At 36.1% G+C, this 19,623-nt stretch overlaps 2 protein-coding genes across 2 annotated transcripts in view; one reads left to right on the top strand and one right to left on the bottom strand.

Annotated features, from left to right (window-relative positions):
- LOC149807526 (proteasome assembly chaperone 4-like) overlaps nucleotides 1-19,623 on the bottom strand; it is a 95,553-nt gene that overhangs the window by 62,608 nt on the left and 13,322 nt on the right. The gene's annotated exons all lie outside the window — the stretch shown is intronic.
- Nucleotides 1-19,623, top strand: part of LOC149807527 (protein wntless-like) — a 48,109-nt gene that overhangs the window by 19,306 nt on the left and 9,180 nt on the right. Inside the window, exons 9-12 of the mRNA XM_089967407.1 lie at nucleotides 4,256-4,319; nucleotides 9,654-9,797; nucleotides 11,251-11,404; nucleotides 16,949-17,032. Coding sequence (XP_089823533.1) covers nucleotides 4,256-4,319; nucleotides 9,654-9,797; nucleotides 11,251-11,404; nucleotides 16,949-17,032 — 446 coding nt within the window. The remainder of the gene's footprint in view (nucleotides 1-4,255; nucleotides 4,320-9,653; nucleotides 9,798-11,250; nucleotides 11,405-16,948; nucleotides 17,033-19,623) is intronic.

Below are 19,623 nucleotides of genomic sequence, written 5' to 3'. Positions count from 1 at the left end.
ATATTAACCTTACAAAAATAGCCACCATTACTGAAATTCCCAAAACCTTGAAATGACTTCTTCACAAGAACTGATGAAAAGAAATGGACCGAATTTGATAGGAAGTGTACTGGCATAAATCTGTCCAGAATTTGTATACTGATCATATTAACCTTACAAAAATAGCCACCATTACTTAAATTCCCAAAACCTTTAAATGACTTCTTCACAAGAGCTTTTCAACAGAATTTGACCAAATTTTTACAGAAAGTGTCATGGGAATAAACTCATTCAAATCTGTTCAGATGTTGCTACTCCACAATCAAACTTGGCCGCTTTTACTAAAAATAGAAATTTTTAAAATGGCTGCTTCTCAAATAGAAATTGACAAAGCATCCTGGTTTGAAGGCCTTGTATATTTTTTTAAATGATGCCATTCCCAAATTAAATATGATGGTCATTGCTAAAACTATAAAGATATTTATACAACATTCATCTAAAAAACAAAAGCTCAACCGAATTAGACCAACAGTGAGAGCAAGCATCCTGGCATAGAGGCCTTTCAATATTTGACAAATGATTTTGATGTGCCATTAAATATGGACGAAGGTATACAATATGTGAGAAACATTGAAATAGTATTTTCATAGCTTATGCAGTTAACAGCATTTGAAGAAATGTCAATCATAAAATAAGATTTTGCTGACTGCTCTTGTATTTGTGTATTGGGAAAATGTCAGCCATGTGAACTATGTGGGAACAACTTAGACTTCATGTTTATGTACAGGGCATTAAACTTAGCCCGTCTGCAGAAATATGAGTTGTCAGTGAGGAATACAAGTAGTCCAGTTCAGAAAGATGCTTTTAAGCATAGCCAGTGTATAGCTGGTTTTACCTTGATTTTTGATACTCTATGGTTGTGTAATAGGTCATTGGCCATCCTGTCATTCCAATGTCAGGTGTTATTTTTTGTGTTATAATGCAAAAAATAGTAAAAAGACCAATAAATACCAGGTCAGGTAGAAAATGGTTTGACAGCATCCCGACAAAGAAAGCTGTCAAACTCAGACACTAGCTGCCTTCCTTATGAAAAATTACTTATAAAGCGTCAAAGTATATAGTCTCAACAGGTCCATTATGAATTGTATCCCACCGCCTGTCTTTGAAAGTATTTGGCACAAGTACAGTATAACTGAGAATTATTTAATACCTTCATACCTTACAAATTTTAAACCAAACTGTGTTCAATAAGTGCAGATTTGAAAATATAAAGTTGTAATCAGTGAGTGTATGTTCAAGAAATGCTATTTTTAGTAGATGCTGTGGCCTAATACACATCTTAAGGTGTATGGCTGTGATGTGAATGCTCATGCAAGGAAAATACATTCATACCATATGCAGTGTGCAAGATCCCAACCACTATAACTGGCAAAGTGAAAGTTAAGTGGATGAAACAATAGTGTCAGAATTCTCAGAAACAAATCTGTCATGTTCTAAATCATAAATCTGTTATATAAGTAGATTAAAGATTTGTATCATTTTTATATTATAGGCTGAACATTCCACAATAATGCAGTATGAATAGAAGTGTTTATTTCATTCTTGGATGGCAATTGGCATGCCAGTAATTTGATTAGCTCTTGAAAAGAATATGTAACATAGACATGATCATCATTATTATTATTGTAAATATGATATAAATAATTCCTAAATATCAGATTAAAAGTCAGATAGACCTATAAATTATATAATTGTTAAAATTATTTCTGGATTTCAAAATTTAACTATTTTTATTGTAAAATAATGATCAAAAGATGATCCTTTATTTTGCAGTATTGTTTTGTTTTTATCTGCATTCAATAGTGTGTTGAAAACAAATGTCATCTGAATATTTTAGTTATTTTGAACACCGCTCCGGTGGCCGTAAAGCTGTACTGATGTCACTTTTTCCCGATTATGCCAATACCATGTATAGCTGATTATTAAAATTGTCGATACCGATTATGAGACCGATTATTTAAAAAAACCGCCTGTTTTACAGTTGGCGAAAGCACTAGCATTTCATTTTCAAGTAAACCATGCCCCATTTTTGTTATTAAAAAAAATGGGTGCAGATTTATGTTAACAGTTCAAATGTGGTCTCAAGCTATCATACATGTGATAACTATTTCTCATATTTTATATCCCACCTTATTTCTTATTGTTAACTCATATATGCAGATAAAACTCTTTGCTAAATAACATATTTATTCCGAATTTTTTTTGGGGGGGAACATATGCTCTGTGGTATATTTCTTCATTCCTTCTTTTAATTTAATGATGGTAATCATTTCTTATATATACGGTACAGTAATGCCAGGTCAAGTTGACTTGTGTAAGTTTCATTGATGGAAGTGGAGATCATAATTTGCTTTTTGAGAAAAAATTACAGCATTCAGTGATCATTCCTGGGATTTAGGAAGCAATTCGCTAACAAGCAAAGCATTAAAGAGCGGCAAAAATAAATTTCTGAACTACTGGTTGATGGAGATGTACTTTGTGAAGCTAGCCATAAAAGGGGGAGGCTGCCATTTAATTCATGAATGCGTGAAATTGACAGTCGCATTATATGTCACTTATCTTAGATTGCAAAGTATAATTATAGGGTTTTAGTACTAATATGTCATGATCTAAATAAAGTTTCTTACAAAACTATATTTGGAAAATAAAATACATAATATAGATTTGCTTAATACCTGATGTTTCTATTAAAAAAGAGAGACTGTAGGAAAGTAGATATTTTACATTTGATAATGCATTTATTTCAGGTGACAACAGTTAGACCTATGCACTAATGGTGATGTGCAATGCAAAGACCAAATAAGTAGTGCAAACCAGTCACATAATGATTTATTTTGAAATATTGTGGCTGTATTGCTGTTGTCAATAAAGTAATAACTATCCCATCTTTTTTCAATTTTCATTGGCAGTTACATTAATAGTCTTGGAAAAATATTCACTACTTATTTTGGCGACATTTTTTTTGAAAATTGGCAACAAAATATTGAGATTGGTGATTGTTCTTTTCGGCAACAACTTTTTAAAAGCCAGGATCATCCCTGTAATGTGTATGCTGGCAGTTCAACAGTGACATGAGGCCTCATTGGTTGGTTGTCTGCAGTGATTGGGATGAATGCGTGCATGGTATTGATGATTTGTTGTGAGCAGACATTCAACAGTAGATTACAGCAAGTGTGTTAAAAAGTATTTACTTTTAAGAATATACTACCTTGCTATTAACCCCCAAATCAAATATTTATTCCTTAATTTCCACTATTTAATTCTGATTTAAAATTCAAGCCATGTCAAGATGAAAGTTATGATTAAGTTTATATTTTGGAAATTTGTTTACATTGGCAACGATTATTTCTGCCGATACCGGCTATACCGATTGTTCCAATAATTGGTCCAATTATGAGTATGGCCGATTAATCTGCACAGCTTTAGGTGGCTTAGTGGTTAGAGCATCTGCCTCGGATGCAGGACGTTGTGGGTTTGATCTCCGGCTGAGTCATACCAAAGACTTACAAAAATGGTACTAACAGCTACCCCTCTAGGCGCTCAGCATTAACAGGTTAGAGTTAGGACTGGTTGGCCTGGTGTCAGGATAATGTGACTGGGTGGGACATCATGCTACATGTCTGCGACGTGATGCCCCAGTGCTAGACATCACTACAAACTGCCACAATCCAGACATTGTAGTGATATGACTGAAAAATTGTTAAAGCTACGTTAAAAATCCAAATCTCACACAACACACACAGTTATTTTGATTCTGTATGCATTTGGTTCTTTCTGTCTTCTATGATAATGTTAATAATAATAATAATGTTGAAATTATGTGTTCTTTTAAATGTGGTCAAAAAGTACTGACAGTTTTAATGCTACTTGATTATGAATTAGCATATAATTTGAAAAAGAATGATAAAGTCTGTATTCTACTTAGAGGACATCATTAATGATTCAGAGAATTTTGTCACTTTTTACCTGTGCAAGCATCCATGTCACAACTATGCACCTTACAATGTACATTAGCCTGCAAGAATGTAATTGTGCCAGATGAATGCTTTTGAAGACAGGAAGTCGGGTACAATTTATAATCGATTTGTGTCAGACTATGTTATACTGATATCACAAAACTTTAAAGATGGAGTAAAATAAATTTCTTTCCTTATGGTAATACAGGTGAAAAGTGGATCAGCCATTCTTATGGGGTTTTTTTTCTTTCTTTTAACAGGGGTGTTCGCTTGACCAATCCTTTCTTCAGTATTTGGATTACAGATGTTGGGACAAAACTTGCCGTATCCTACGTTCAGTCTTTTGCAGCTCTAGATTTTCCACTTTTTCCTTCATGCTATTCCTTCTGTGTTTCAGTTTTATGTTGAAAATTGATTACACACTGCATGAACTATAAAAATTGATTACACACTGCATGAACCAACATAGTGAAGTAAATTTAGATATGGCCTCTGTGCTGTGGAGCAGGTGTTTAAGAAGACAGAGGCTACCTGTACTAAAGGTACAGTTAGTTTAGAAGATCATGCTTTTGTTAAAATTTATGAAAGTGAATGAATTATAGGTTAATTTTTTCAAAAATTTACAAAAATTTGGAACTACATGTTTTTAAAAAAATATTCAGTATTTCTCCTACTTTTTAAAAAAGTACCCCTGCTTTATCCCAACTAATTCACAAAGGGTTGCTGGAAAAACTCAAATTTAAAATGTCAGTCTAGTGTATAGAGTTTCCCTCATTTTAAATTGGTCCCAAAATTACCATTACTTTGACACTTTGTGATATTATTTCCCTAAATTTCAAACAACTATACTGTTAAACAGCATTTTGCAAGCATGTTATACTTTGCGAACAGTATTGTTCATGCATTGTCTGCAGCATTGATTTTAGTTAAACATGTTACGATCCTCTGAGTTTGTATGGGTCCCTTAGAACCTCGAAGGTGTTTGAAAATTAACATTTGCTTAAAACATGTTGTAAAGTACTGAGATTTTGAAGATGGTCACATAACATTTGCACAATTTTCTCAAACATTTCAATTCATGTTCACAATTTTATTCACTGAAACTATGCTTATTGGAGTGCCGCAAGGAAAACACATTTACGATCCATCCATGATTTGTTTCTCCATCAAATACTTTACCTGATCACATCAGATTAGAATTACTTTATTTGCTACCTCCAAATGCAGCCATCCCAGGAAGATGGAAAAATCTCTCTATCTCTCTCGACAGATAGAGAGAAAGAGAGAGATAAAGGGATGCAACTCTTACAGGTCAACTCCCTTTTGTACCTGCTAATTGGCTGCTATTATACCTGATCTAAACTAGTGTTTGCTTTTGCTAGTCACGTTCTAAGATGTCCCCTAGACAATCCAGTTAAATTCTAAACTTAGGTTTAATCCACATTTTTTTTTCAGTGGTGCAGTAAGTCAATGTTTTTTTATTTGGTGCATACAACATTCTTTTGAATTCTAGTGAATTTTTTCATATTTTTGCAATTTTGAACCATTCATTATTGTCACATGTGATTTTGATTAGTAACATTAATCTTCACAGGAGAAATTTTCAGGTGCTGTACTTATCAGCTTTTACACTTCTAAATCATTTCAGTAATGTGGTTTACATCAATTCGTTATGTATTATATATATTTTAAAAAAATGGTAGTAACAGCTGCCTCGCTTGGTGGTCAGCATTAAGAGGTTAGTGTTAGGACTTGTCAGCCTGGTGTCAGGATAATGTGACTTGGTTGCACATTATGCTACATGTCTGTGGCATGATGCCCCAGTGCTAGACATCACTATAAACTGCCACACTGCAGACATCGTAGCGATATGTCTGAAAAATGTTAAAGCCATGTTAAAAATTCAAATCACACACACACACACATAATTCATTATTTATATATATATATATATATATATATATAGTATGCACTTGTTTGTTCCTCTTCTTTGTTACAGAGATGACAATGACAAACAATGGCAAGAAGTTGTAAATGATTTAAGGTCATGGAGTATGGGCACGAGATAAGTCTATGCATAAAATTTGCCTTTGGTACGCACATGTAATGTATGAAAATACCTTGTTCTCTGTTTTGAAGTTTTACAAAAACAAGCATGCTCCAACATATGGTAACATACTCTTCACATCTGAAATGTTTATTAGTCTCACTGGGGATGTTGAGATGTCCCCTACAAGATGTAGAATAGATCCACAACATACATACTCTATCCATGAACACAGTAGAATAATTGATCAGTCTCACCGCTCTGGTGGCCTAGTGGTTAGAGCTTCCACCTCTGATGCGGGAGGTCGTGGGTTTGATCCCCGGCCGAGTCATAACAAAGACTTACAAAAATGGTACTAACAGCTGCCTTGCTTGGCGCTTAGCATTAAGAGGTTAGTGTTAGGACTGGTTGGCCTGATGTCAGAATAATGTGACTGGGTGGGACGTCATGCTGCATGTCTGCGGCATGATGCTCCAGTGCTAGACATCGCTATAAACTGCCACATTGCAGACATCGTAGCGATATGACTGAAAAATTGTTAAAGCTAGGTTAAAAATCCAAATCACATCACATCACATAAGTGGGTCAAAGAGAAATTGGCTTTTGGTAGCCCTAAAATGGGAGGGAGCGGCTTTGACTTAATGTCTAATCAACTTACAAGCGAGTATATGTGGTATCCAAGAAACAAATTCCTGTCAGTGTCAGACAGTTCAGTTATGGTAACATGCTTCTAAAGATGGACAGGGAACAAGTCACCAGACTTTAGTCTTATGGCAGAGGAACATCTTCATGGGTACTCCCAGTATATTCAGGTCTGACACATTCCTAATCAATTCAATGTCCTGGCCAACTCGTTATCAAGGGAGGTCAACTGTTTCGTACAGAATTGTCCCACCAGAAACCTGAATTTGGGTCTGCATCCTTTGGGCTCATTAGATTCTTGACTTTTCATTTTCATTTTTCCACAACCCCAGATGCATGGGCTCTACATGCTCTTTTACACCTTCCCACCATCAGTTTTGATTGTGAAAACAGTTACAAAATGAGGGACATGGACTGCAATAGCTTTGATTTCAGTGATCTGTTTATTTAGTGACAGATACACCCAGACAATGCATGGTGACTTCCACTCCACTCAAGCAGTCGAGATTATTGCTAATCCATCCATGCCCTAATAGAATCCTCCTCCACTTCTAGCTCCTTTCAGGAATGATTTAAAAGGAGTTTGGAGCTAAGATCCTGGAAATCCTCAGCTCTGAGGGCATCCAACAGGAAATTGTTTGTTGTCAGTGACTAGTGTCGTTAATGACACAACTCTCAGCACCCATTCCCCAATGGTGAACTTCGTTCTTGTTGAAGAACAGTTAGCCCCTATCATGTTCAAGGGATACTGTTCCATCATATCAGACATGTTTAGCCTTCATAGAAGAGATGATTTTGGCCACAACGAGGCAGCAACAATTCTGACATATCCAGACCATGCTCTCTCACATTATTTACAATGGAATCTCTAATGGGGCTTGACATGACCAAACTCTTGTAACTTTGAGTCTTTGTCTCCCCCCACCACCACCAATGGCTTGTCCGTAACTTGCAATTTATGATAACACTAACTTCAGCATGGATGGAGAGTGCAAGATCTACATACAATATCCATAGATCCTAACTACTTGCAGTTCCATTTGAATGGTTTAGTCATTCTGATAATGCAGCGGTTCATTTTGTGAAAAACTATTCCTATCACTGAAAGAGGGAATCCAAGATATAACTCCATAATGACTAGCTGCTTGGTTAAAAGTAGTTATTAAATCAGTGTACTCTGATCTCTCACATAATCAGGTGCACTAATGAAGATTTCAACTCACTAAATATGAGTGACTTCCATTAGTCTGGCCTTTATTATAATGTCTTAATTTGGAACATAATGGAATATCGAAATCAGCTATCTTGCCCTGTCTGCCTTCTCTAGTTTCCATTTGCATGACATGGCCTTGCTACGGACTTGACTCATTCTTGTTGGATTAGTGGTAGTTGCATAGACAGTGACTGATCTATCTTTTTAAAACACAACCTTTGACCTAGACACGAATTTGCCACTTTTGCTGGATTTGCTTGGGAAACTTTTGATTGTATAACAGTAATCAAGTATGGAATCCCTCAGTGATTTTCCACACACATGTATAAATAAATTGCCATGTAATAACTAACATAAGGAGAATTTTATCATTTTAGTAGAGCAGTCATTGTCCTACTGGGAGACACTGGTAGAAATAGGATGCTCAACATTTCCTTTTCTTGTTATATATACATGTAATGTGAACAGGTAATGTATTGGATGGAGAAAGTGAAGAACTCTGGGAAAACCCCAGAAAGAACCACCAACCCATGACAAGCTACTGGCAGGCTTTATCACATACCCACATTGGCTGAATTCGAGACTTGAACCCACACAGACAGAGGTGAGAAGGAGAGCGCTTTAGAGCTTTAGACCACTTGGCCACTTGGGGCCCCGATCAGGTAAGTATTATGAGGAAGCAATTTACTTTTTAGAAGTTGCTTTTTGCAGAAATATATCGCAACAATGAAAACATTTGATTTTGTCATTTTCACCTCAGTTGGGGTTAGGAAGCACATTTTGGAGGTTAATTTTGAATGCAACCAAATACATCTGCTTCTAAGAGTTATTCACTTTGATGCATACTTGCGCTAGAAATGTTTTTCATTGGCTGTTTGGCTCGTGCAAGTGCAGAAGGGTATAAATTGGAGGGTTTTGGGTTTTCTTTGCTTATTGGACCCATCATTTTTGACTCCTGCCACTTCTTACTCTCAGTCCCCAACTTGTCCTACTTTTTGCAAAGGTTCACCAGTCTGCGTGCAGTTCAGACTGGTCTGCCTTAGATCACAGGCCAAAAAGTCTAAAACCTGGACTCAGATTCCAATTCTGACAACAGGCAACATTTTTATATATATATAAAAAATGAGTCTTAAAAGATATGTTTTTCCCACTGTATTTTGTAATACAAGTAGAAAGACCAGATTATTTGATATCATTGTAGAGCTACATCTGTATGCTTTATTGTGATACCACCCACTTTGGTATATCTTAAATGACTTTGACACTACAGAGCTCGAAAGTAGGGTACTGCCTCATCATGCCTGCAGAATTATTATGTCTGAAAAAAACACTGTAAAAGATCCTTGAATTTTATCCTTACAAATCTGCATTAACACTGATTCAGAAGAATTCTGTCTCAGAAGTTTTCATATGTTTTATCTTATTTTAAACCCCTGACCCACATATCTAGTCATATTTGTTTTTAGCCAAGGTATGGTGGTTTAGTTTGGTTTTATTTTATAGCACTGGAACACTTTGAAGTTTATTCCATGATGAGGCAAGTAATGTAAATTGTCTTGACCAAGGACACACCACAGTGGTGAGAATCAAACCCAGGACCTTCTGGTCATCAGTGCAGTACCTTAACCAATGAGCCACAGTTCCCTCTTAGCACAGGGGTATGCACTTCTATCAGTTCCCTGTGCCATTTTATTAACATAGAAAATGACAGTTCCTAACCCAGATGCAAGTTTTATTTTCTTAACTATTTATGTAGTTGTCGTTTATCATCCTGGCTGGCATTGCAGCCTGCTCCTACTTCCTATTCCTGTGCTACATGATTTTCCTGGTGTTCCGTAACATCAGCGCTAAAAGAACAACCCTTCCTAGTATGAGCAGTGCAAGACGCAAGTTTTATCTGGTAAGTTATACTGCAGTGCCCATTTGAGTTAAAAGCTACAAGCATTGCTACTTATTTGCATAGAAACTTACTTCATACAGAGTAGAAAATAAAGAAAATTTTCAGAATTCTTTTGTATTACTCAGGTTTTTAAATAAATTTTATATAAGCATAAGATGTAGGGGATATCTACAAAGCTGCTTGTAACAATACAAAATGTTTCTTCTTCCCCAGTGAAACAATTCTTTATACGCACCAAACAAATGTAGATTTTCTTTTCTATTATATATTTTTAAGGCAAAGGCTGTCTGCTTGCATGGATATTTTTTTTCATTCTGTTCCATATGATTAACATCATACAGTTAGTACATAAGTTGAAAGAAGCTTTAAATTTAACAGGGACAGTGACAGTTTAGCCTGTACATGTAATGCTTCAGACTGATTATTTTGTCAGATTAATGACTGATTTCATACAAAAATAATGAGGATTTTGTCTTCACTAACACATTTCTTGCACTGATTAATACAGTGAATATTGCTATTGAAAGGATTGAAACATTCAACAGCCTTGAGAGCATTAAACAGTTAAGTAAAAAGATTATAATGATTGTGAGCTTATCTGAAAATATTTCAGTTTTTTATTTTGTTAATTTCATTCAAACATGGATTGTGTGGCCTCAGCAAGATTTTGGTCTTGTTCAATAACAGATCCTGCACCCAAATTTTGATTGTCACCAAATTTCAGCTTGCGATCAACACTGATCTGTTCCCATTTTCTACAACATTTTCAATTATAATTGTCATGAGAGTTAAAACGGCCACTTAAACAGTTATATTACCATATTAAAACAAGAGTTTTCCAAAAAAAACTTGACATTGAGTGTAACAGGTGTATCATTCTGAATGAGCAACACTGAATATCAAATAAAAACAGGCCATGGAAGTTAAATCATTCACAACTTGCACAATTCATGTGGAAAACTATCTTTTTTAAAGTTAGTATATGAAGCCTATTATCTGTTGTGTGAAGTTTGTATTTAGGTATTTTTTAAATGACTAATCCTCATTGATTACATAAATATATACTAGAGGTCTATGGTCATTACATATTTTAAGATCTTTTCATCCTGATGGAGGGATAGGAAGGGTGAGAGAGAGAGGAAGTTTTAATAACATACTTTGGGCAAATATATTTCCTATATGGAAAAAAAGTAGTTCCAAAAGTGATACCACCACTGCGGTAATAAAAGTGTTATAGCCACTGTGGTGATATCAAATTTCCCCCACTGATTTATTTTTTATCTCATTATAAATGTATAATAACAGTATTTACATAATTTTAAATATTTTACATTATACAATTACTATGCTACATGATATTGCTAGTTTTATTATGTTTTGGTCAGGACATTTACAACTTACGAAGTAACAGTGCTAATCCATGTGATTTTTAAAGACATTTTCTGTCTTTTAGGGAGTGATTTATAGATTCAAGTTCTTGATGATCTCCACCCTGTTCTGTGCAGCCCTCACCGTGTGCTTCTTCATTATCAGCCAGCTAAATGAGGGACAGTGGAAGTTTATGGATCAGGACCCCAACTTGGAATACACCAGTGCTTTCTTCACAGGTACAGTCATCTATAATTTGAGTTTTCATTAGCATACTACTATGAAATCAATACTGTCCATTCTATTTTTAGTGGAGGATGAGTGAAATATATCCTGAGAGAGAGAGAAATCAAGTGTCAGTTGCCGGACAGTTTTGTGTTATATTTCAGAGGAATGTCAGAAGTTTCTTGGTTTTTTTCCCCCCACTACAAATGAAATGTATTGATAAAAGAAATAATTATGGTGAACTCTTATTTGTAACACAGTGTGATCAATGTACACAATTTCTGTACAAGTTTATGCTAACTTTACTTGGTGAGATTTCATTAAATTGTTGTGTCATTGCAGTTGAAGAGCAGTATTTAACTCCATTATTCTCTATCAAATCACCTTTTCCAAATGTCCCCTTGATTAGTTCTCATTGTAAAGCAGGTGTTCACGTACTTTCACCCGACCGACAGATTGGTGCAATCAATTTCTAAATGACATGTACACAGATAGGTTGCATTTGGAGGAAAATGCAGTGGATGAAGTTCATGGGAACTTTATCTTATGGAAGCCAAGATTCTATGTTAGGAATTAGTTGATATCCATGCCTTTCCTTCCAGAAACTCAAAATTTTTAGTCCCTATGTTGAAGCAACTTTTGAAAGACCACAAAAATTGGTTATCCATGAAAGTGAAAATAATTCCATGAAAGTGAATTAATAAACAGTCTAAATGCAGAAACAAATGAAAGATGACTCAGGCTCTTGAAGTTTACTGCCTACAACAATCTTGTGCTAGCCAACACATTCGGCCCTCACAAAGCATTTAGAAGATGGACCTGGCACAGTCCAGATGGACAACATTACAATCAGATTGACTACATCATGGTAAAAAAATGATTCTGCACAGGACTGAATATCGCCAGAACACCAAGTTTTCAAGGAGCAGATATTGGAAGTGATGATGATTTATTAATGACAACGTTTTGCTTCCACCTGAAAATTATCAAAAAGTGTAACCAACCAAGAATCAGATTTGACCTTGAAAATTTGGAAGATCCAAAAGTTGCAGAAGCCTTCCAAGCAATGATATGTGGTAAATTTGCACCTTTGATAACCCTTGACAGCCAAGAGACTGACCTAGAGTCCTTAACAACCACATTCAACACAGCGGTGTCTAGCACAGCTAGCAAGATCATTGACAAATATCACTGAGAAAAGTAACCTTGGTTCACAAGAGATGTCCTTGAACTATGCGACAAAATAAGAGACCTGAAAAAGGGAAAAAAAGATCATGAAGGAGCGAGAAAATACAGAGATAAACAACTTGATCAGGAAAAGCATGAAAAAGGCAAAGGAATCCTGGATAGAAAGCAATGCTGCAAAATTGAAGACTGAGTAGAAATGACAGCAAAATGGCATATAAACTGGTGAAAGATCTCACAATCCATAAACAAGGGAAAACTACCACCATCCAGGACAAATCAGGAAAATGCGTCACAGAAGATCAAGAGATTCTCAAGCGATGGAAATAACACTGCTCAGAATTGTACAATCGTAAGACACAAGGAGATCCAGCAATACTACATTGCCTTCGGGATGAAGAAATTGACGACAACCCCATTCTTCATGAAGAAGTAGAAAATGCAGTTAGGTCACTAAAGAAAGGAAAGTCAGCTGGCGTTGACAACATACCAGCAGAGCTCATTAAAGCAGGAGAAGAAGAGATAGTCACAGTCCAAACATCAATCTGCACCAATATATGGCAGACAGGAGAATGGCCCACCACATGGACTCAGTCTCTGGTCATCATGCTTCCCAAGAAAGGAAACCTACAGCTATGCCAAAACTACAGAACCATCAGTCTGATCAATTGCCTGAGCAATGTCAAACTGAAGATAATTCTCAACAAACTAAAGTCTCAAGCAGAGAAAATTATTGCAGAAGAATTGGCAGGCTTCCGAGCAGGAAGGAGCGCCACAGAACAAATGATCAATCTCAGACTCCTTTATGAGAAATACCTTAGCATCAGTAGAATCTATACCACATCTTTATAGATTTCAAAAAGGCCTTTGATAGGGTATGGCATGCAGCCTTATGGGCAACTCTGAGGAAGTACAACATCAGCTCAAACCAGCTGCAGGTTGTTGAGTACCTCTATGACAAAGCCACCAGTGCTGTCTTCATCAGTGGTTTCAAACAACAGTTGGAGTCAGACAGGGATGTATACCATCACCTACACTCATCAATATTTTTCTAGAAAGTATCATGGAGGATGCCTTGCATGACCACAAGGGCACTGTCAGCATCGGAGGAAGAACAATCACCAACCTTCACTTCACAGATGATATTGATGATTTAGCAGGAGATGTTAAGGAACTGGCTGACTTGGTTGAGCGCCTCGACAAAGCCTCCACAGCATACGGTATGGAGATTAGCACCGAAAATACAATACTGATGACAAACAACACCAATTGCATCAGTATAAAAACAAAGGTCCGTGGACAGAATCTGGAAAGAGTCACAAGTACTTGGGATCAGTTATCACAGATGAGGGCTACAAACCAGAACTACTTTGCAGGATTGCCCAGACAACAGCATCAGTAAAAAGATTGAGACTAATATGGAAATATGCCAACTTTGCTTTTGGTTCCAAAATAAGGCTGATGCACTCGATTGTCATATCCATCTTTCTGTATGCTTGTGAAACATAGACGCTCACATCAGATCTACAAAGAAGGATTCAAACCTTCGAAATGAGATGCTACTGCAAGATCTTGGGCATCTCATACATTAACCATGTAACCCACAAAGAAGTCCACAACAGGATCCAACGAGCTATCATATCCTATGAAGACCTCTTGACCACTGTAAAAAAAGCACAAACTGAAGTGGTACGGTCATGTCTCAAGATCATCTGGACTGGCAAAAATAATCTTCCAAGGCACAGTGCAAGGGTGCAGAAGAAGAGGCAGACAGAAAAAGAGGTGGGAAGACAACATCAAGGTGTGGACAGGCATGGGATTTGAAGATTCCCAAAGGGCAGTAGAGAACATGGCAAGATAGAGAGAATTGGTTGTAAAGTTAACTGTCGTGCCCCAACGACCTCTTGGGTTATGGGATTGATGATGATGATGATGATAATATGTAAAACAATCAAAGTGATTTTATCAGAGGGCTATAGCACTGTTTGCATTTGGTAAAAAAATATGATTTACTAGATCCTACTGTGTATTCTATCCAAAAATTGGCGAGTTCATTAACTTGGAATTTCTCAGAATAAATATGAATATGATAGGAATAAATGTCAGCATGTAATTTATGATAAATATTTTAGTCCTAAAAACACTGCAGTGTAAGAGGATGTTATCTATCAATGGTATTAATGTGGAATATTTCAAATATGCAGGTGTTTAGGGCCTTTGCTAACTCGTCTGATCCTCACAGCTCGACATTAATACTAACAGAAATGAATATTTGGTTTAAGGATACTCATTGTTTAAATCACTGGTATCCCAATATGAATAATTAATGATTTCATGTTACCAATATAACAAAATAGTGGGACATGATAATGTGTTGGAGAAATTTTACATTTAAATATCAGATAACTTGTTTTACATGATTTGGCAGAGTTCCAATCCTTTATTACAGAAGCTATGTAGAAATTTCAGGAGTTTTCTAGTCTAGCATGTTTATGTTGAAAGTTATTTATATTTTGCACATTATGTTGTGTTTTGTGTCCAACTAATGGAAGTTCAAGATGTTGGAGGTAAGAGGAAGAAGAACTGTATACAATTTTGTAAAGGTGCAGAGTTTAGGAAATTTTATTCCTTCCGAGCCAGCGGATTTCGTGGTAAATATTGTTATTATAAGCACTATGGGTAAGTCCAGTTGCAATTCTTCCCACATCAGATTGGAGTCTTACAGGTCTTAATAAGTCAGCAGCAGAGCAGTTATCCCATATTATATCACCATACTCCAGGAGGGCATGTTTAAAAGATAGGTTCTTTGCAATGTTTTCCTAATTAAATTGCATTTAATGGACCTCAAAACATTCAACATTGTCGATGCATTTAAGCAGACATTACCAGTATATTTTGAAAAGCTACCAAATGTTAGTGAATTTTAGAATAAGGTATTTATCGTGCTCAAGAAATTTAGAAGCTCCTTTTGAAACTGAAGCTGATTTGTTGGAAAAACAATTAAGTACAGTCTTTGGAGGATTAAAACTTACTAGCCATCTTTTTGGACCATTTGGTCATTAGTTTTAAAATCAGAGTTAAGCACATGTTCAATTTTGTTGCTGTTAGGAGAATGCTAATGAACTATCATCAGCAAAAAGTAATAATATTGTCACTTAAGTAAGAAAATGCAATATGTGTTTTCTGATTTGTTGAATGCCAGTGATGACCTAGTTGTGCAGATACGAATGCTGGATATATTTTCTGTGAAGCTCCTGAAGGTACATGACTTTCCCAGATTGGGATGCCAATCCACTGCAGGTTAATCTTTCAGTTACTGGACAGGATTTGAATATCCTGGCTCCAGTTTTATCAGTTACTGGACAGGATTTGAATATCCTGGCTCCAGTTTAGTCAGCATAAGTATTCAAGTCTACTTCCCTGTGGTCTGGGGGACGTAGAATAGATCTGATGTTGTAAGAAGTTGGAGACAGCTTTTGTTGCCCTGCAGTGTGCTCTTAGACATGAATACATTCATAGTCAATCTTGATGCTTAAGACATAGCTTAACTCAAATAAGTTGAATTTGTATTTTCAGCAATCCGAATTCTGGATCTTTTATTTAACATTCTCCAGTTTTGTTGTTGAAGTCCACAACTGCTGAGTCAGCAGGCCCTAGTAACCACAAGGATTTGCTGTTTTGATTCGTCACAATGTGCATTCTTTTGACATTAAAATTTTCAACCCATTTAGCTAAGTTGTAAGAATTTTAGTATTTGGTTCAATTAAAGATATTTGTTATCTTGACACCATATTGATTGTTTGAAAATTGTGTCACCAGATTTGGATTATATCCTAGGCATGTGTTTGATAAAAAGTATAAAATTGATTACAAATACGGGAAGATTTGAGAATTTTATTTTCTAAATAACCAAGGATTACCCCCCCTCCAGAATAAAAGTACGATTTCATATTATGAAATAGAGAAAACTACTATTTAGCTTTTTTTCTAACAATCATTTTTAACAATATCCAAAATTTAAATAACTTCAGTACCTTTGAAGTTGTCAGTATTGGATTATTTTGAAGTGTTATGGTTGTTATTCATAGTTTCTTATTTTTGTAAGGTATTGTTAAGATTTCTTTTTCATATGCCATAAGAAAAAAGAAAGCCTGTAATACATATATTTAGAACATACATTTTATATATAGCTTATATATTGTTACTTTCCTGTCATACACATACCTAGTAGATGTTCTGGATTTACGAGAATCATGAGGATCAGAACTTGATGTCTCTGTACAAGGCTTTGTTTTAAAAGGTTTAAATTTGATTCATTGCATTATCCAAAATTTCTTTGTATATTACAGATTTGTACCTTTCATTTTTTTCAGGGGTGTTTGGTATGTGGAATGTGTATGTTATTGGACTGCTGTGCATGTATGCTCCATCACACAAGAAAAAACCCATAGAAACAGGTAAGACATGCAATATCTTCCCAGTGAGAGTTGAATATATATTTTAAGATAGCTGAGTGAGAGAAATCTTAACAAAAATGTTCTTTGTAGATTTTTCCCACCCGCTGCTAAAAAAGTTGGAGGTATGGGGAGTTTGTTTGTCTTTCCATCTATTCATGAAATGTTTTATACACATGAAAGAGCAGAGCATGTTATGCTATGGCCCTGTTTGTCTGTCCTATAACTTTTTCATTTTCCACACACTGTGTTCAGTTTTACAGTACATACCCTTGCCAGACTTTGTGGGTAGCTTGTACATGGGGAAAGGAAAAAGCCTGTCAGTTCAGAGGTCAGAGGTCAAGGAAGAAAAAGAATGGTTTCTGCACAGTAACATTAGTTCAACATCACATACTTGAACCAAATTTTGGGGATAATTTGCACTTGAGGAAGTTAGAAAACTAAATTTGTGGCCAGGTTCACTGTGACTGATAGTAGCGAAATAGATTCCACACAATAACATGATTTCTACACCATATACCTGTCTCAGTGTTTGTTTGCAAAAAAAAAGGCATTGCTACCACCATGTGGTTTTGGGAAAGGCATTTGGCTCCCATTTCCTCAGCATGATATAGCCCAGAATGTGTGACAGATGCCATTAAAAAAATTAAAAAATCATATACCTTTACCAAGCAGTGTGGATAGCTTGCAACCGGAATAAGGAGTGAGTCTGCTTTGTTTGGGGCTCAAAGGGCAACGATCAAGGTCTCTGTAACTGATAAAAGAAACTAGTTGCTACATGATAACATTAGTTTTATATCACAGACTTGGACCAAACATTGCTGATATCTTGCACTTGGAGTAAGAAAAATATTTTAGTTTTGGGATCAGAAGAAAAAATGGTAGAGGTTGCAGTGACTGAAAGAAGGAAAATGGTTTCTGCACAAAACTTTAATTTCTCAACAATTTACCTTCATCATAGTTTGTGGATGTCTTGCATGTAATGTAAGTAAGAAACATATTGATCTTGGAGTCAAAAGGTGAAAGGTCAAGGTCACTGACTGAAAGATATTTTTTTGCATAATAAATTCATTTCTAACCCACGTTTTAAAGATTTTGAACGACCTTGCAATTAAGTTATTAAAAGGTCTTGTTGATTTTGGGATCAAAAGTTCAGAGGTTAAGGTTATTTGGGCTACAAGAAAAATGTAGTTTTCAGAACAATCTTTATTCTAGAGTCAGTTCCCTAACCAAACTTTGTCCAGAATTGGGGTAATAAAAATACTTAACGGTTCTGGTGTCTCTAGGTGAGAAGTTATGGCCTTGGCAAGTCTAAGAAGGAAATGATGGTTTCTGTGCAACATGAAGCACCTCTTCAACCCCACCTGGTGTTGTGCTACTGCCTCTGCCACACCTCAAGACAGGTCCATCACTTGTAGCTAAGTCATCATGGTGCACCACCAAGTGAACCTTAAATTCCTTTTCTCCTTTTATCCAGAAGTGTCCATCTCATTGCCATTTGGGAATGCCATTGCGAAGCATCCATAGGACATATCTCAGCCATGTTAAACAGTGCTTCTGCATTTCCATTCTGATGCCCATTGAGTTGGTTTTAATGTGAAGATATTCATTCTTGTTCTTCCAGAAGATGTGGAATAATCTGTGAAGACAGCTGTTGTGGAAAGCAGAATGTCATCATTTGTGATGCTTCATTATTCCAATCCATATGGGAGGACAGATTTGATGTAGGCATAGTAGAGTTTTACCTACTAGGTTTTTAGGTCATAATTTTGAGGTTTCCAGATGGGTCGCATTCTATATCAAGCATTTCAAGCTCTTTCTTTCCATACTTAATGTCCTTACTTGTGCCACATTGCTACCTGACTGTGCTATTCACAGCATTCTCTGCTGCCTGGTTGTTGATGGTTGTGGGAACTTGGGATACTTGTGTCTTCTGACTTTTCTTCAGAGGATTCACACAGAGTATTCACTTTCTCCAGCATGTCAGTGTGCAGAGATGAAAACTGCCAGATTTTCAGCAAAATCCAGATTCTTCAGAATGGAAAATAGACTAAATTGGATTCCTCTGGGTCTGATTGCTGTCTTCATGATCTGGTCAGTGATGTTAAGGAAAAGGATTGGGTAGAGGATGCAGCCCTGAGAAACTCCATCAGTCACAGGAAGTCAGACTGGCTGTGACTTGTCCAGGATGATGCTTCACTCAAAGAACAGCCTATCACTTCCATTCATTGATTCCTCTTATTATCACTCAGTTGGAATGAAATGATTTTGTATTTCCAAAGTTGGTTTTGTTCTTCTCTTTTTGGGGGTGGGTTTTCAAGAGTGTTAAAGGGAGAGATTTATTGCTTTCAGCTGTTGTTTTAAAAAGTGTGATTTAACAAATTACTAGATGTATGTAAACAAATATGTTCTAGGGCATTTGTCAGCAGATACCATTTCATATTTTATTTAATTCAAATGAAAAAGGTACATCCACAACTACAGTGATGAAGTCATCACATCAGATATAGTTGTGTTTGTCTGCCCTGACAAGATCACTGCCATTGTTTTTTATGGGTATGAATTTGTCTTATAGTTTCGCTCATTCTGTCGGG

This window comes from Sinohyriopsis cumingii, chromosome 1 (assembly GCF_028554795.1).
Source record: "Sinohyriopsis cumingii isolate HCF-2022 chromosome 1, ASM2855479v2, whole genome shotgun sequence".
Lineage (NCBI taxonomy): Eukaryota > Metazoa > Mollusca > Bivalvia > Unionida > Unionidae > Sinohyriopsis > Sinohyriopsis cumingii.
The sequence above is the reverse complement of the archived record's forward strand: the minus strand, read 5'-3'. Positions and strand labels throughout refer to the sequence as shown.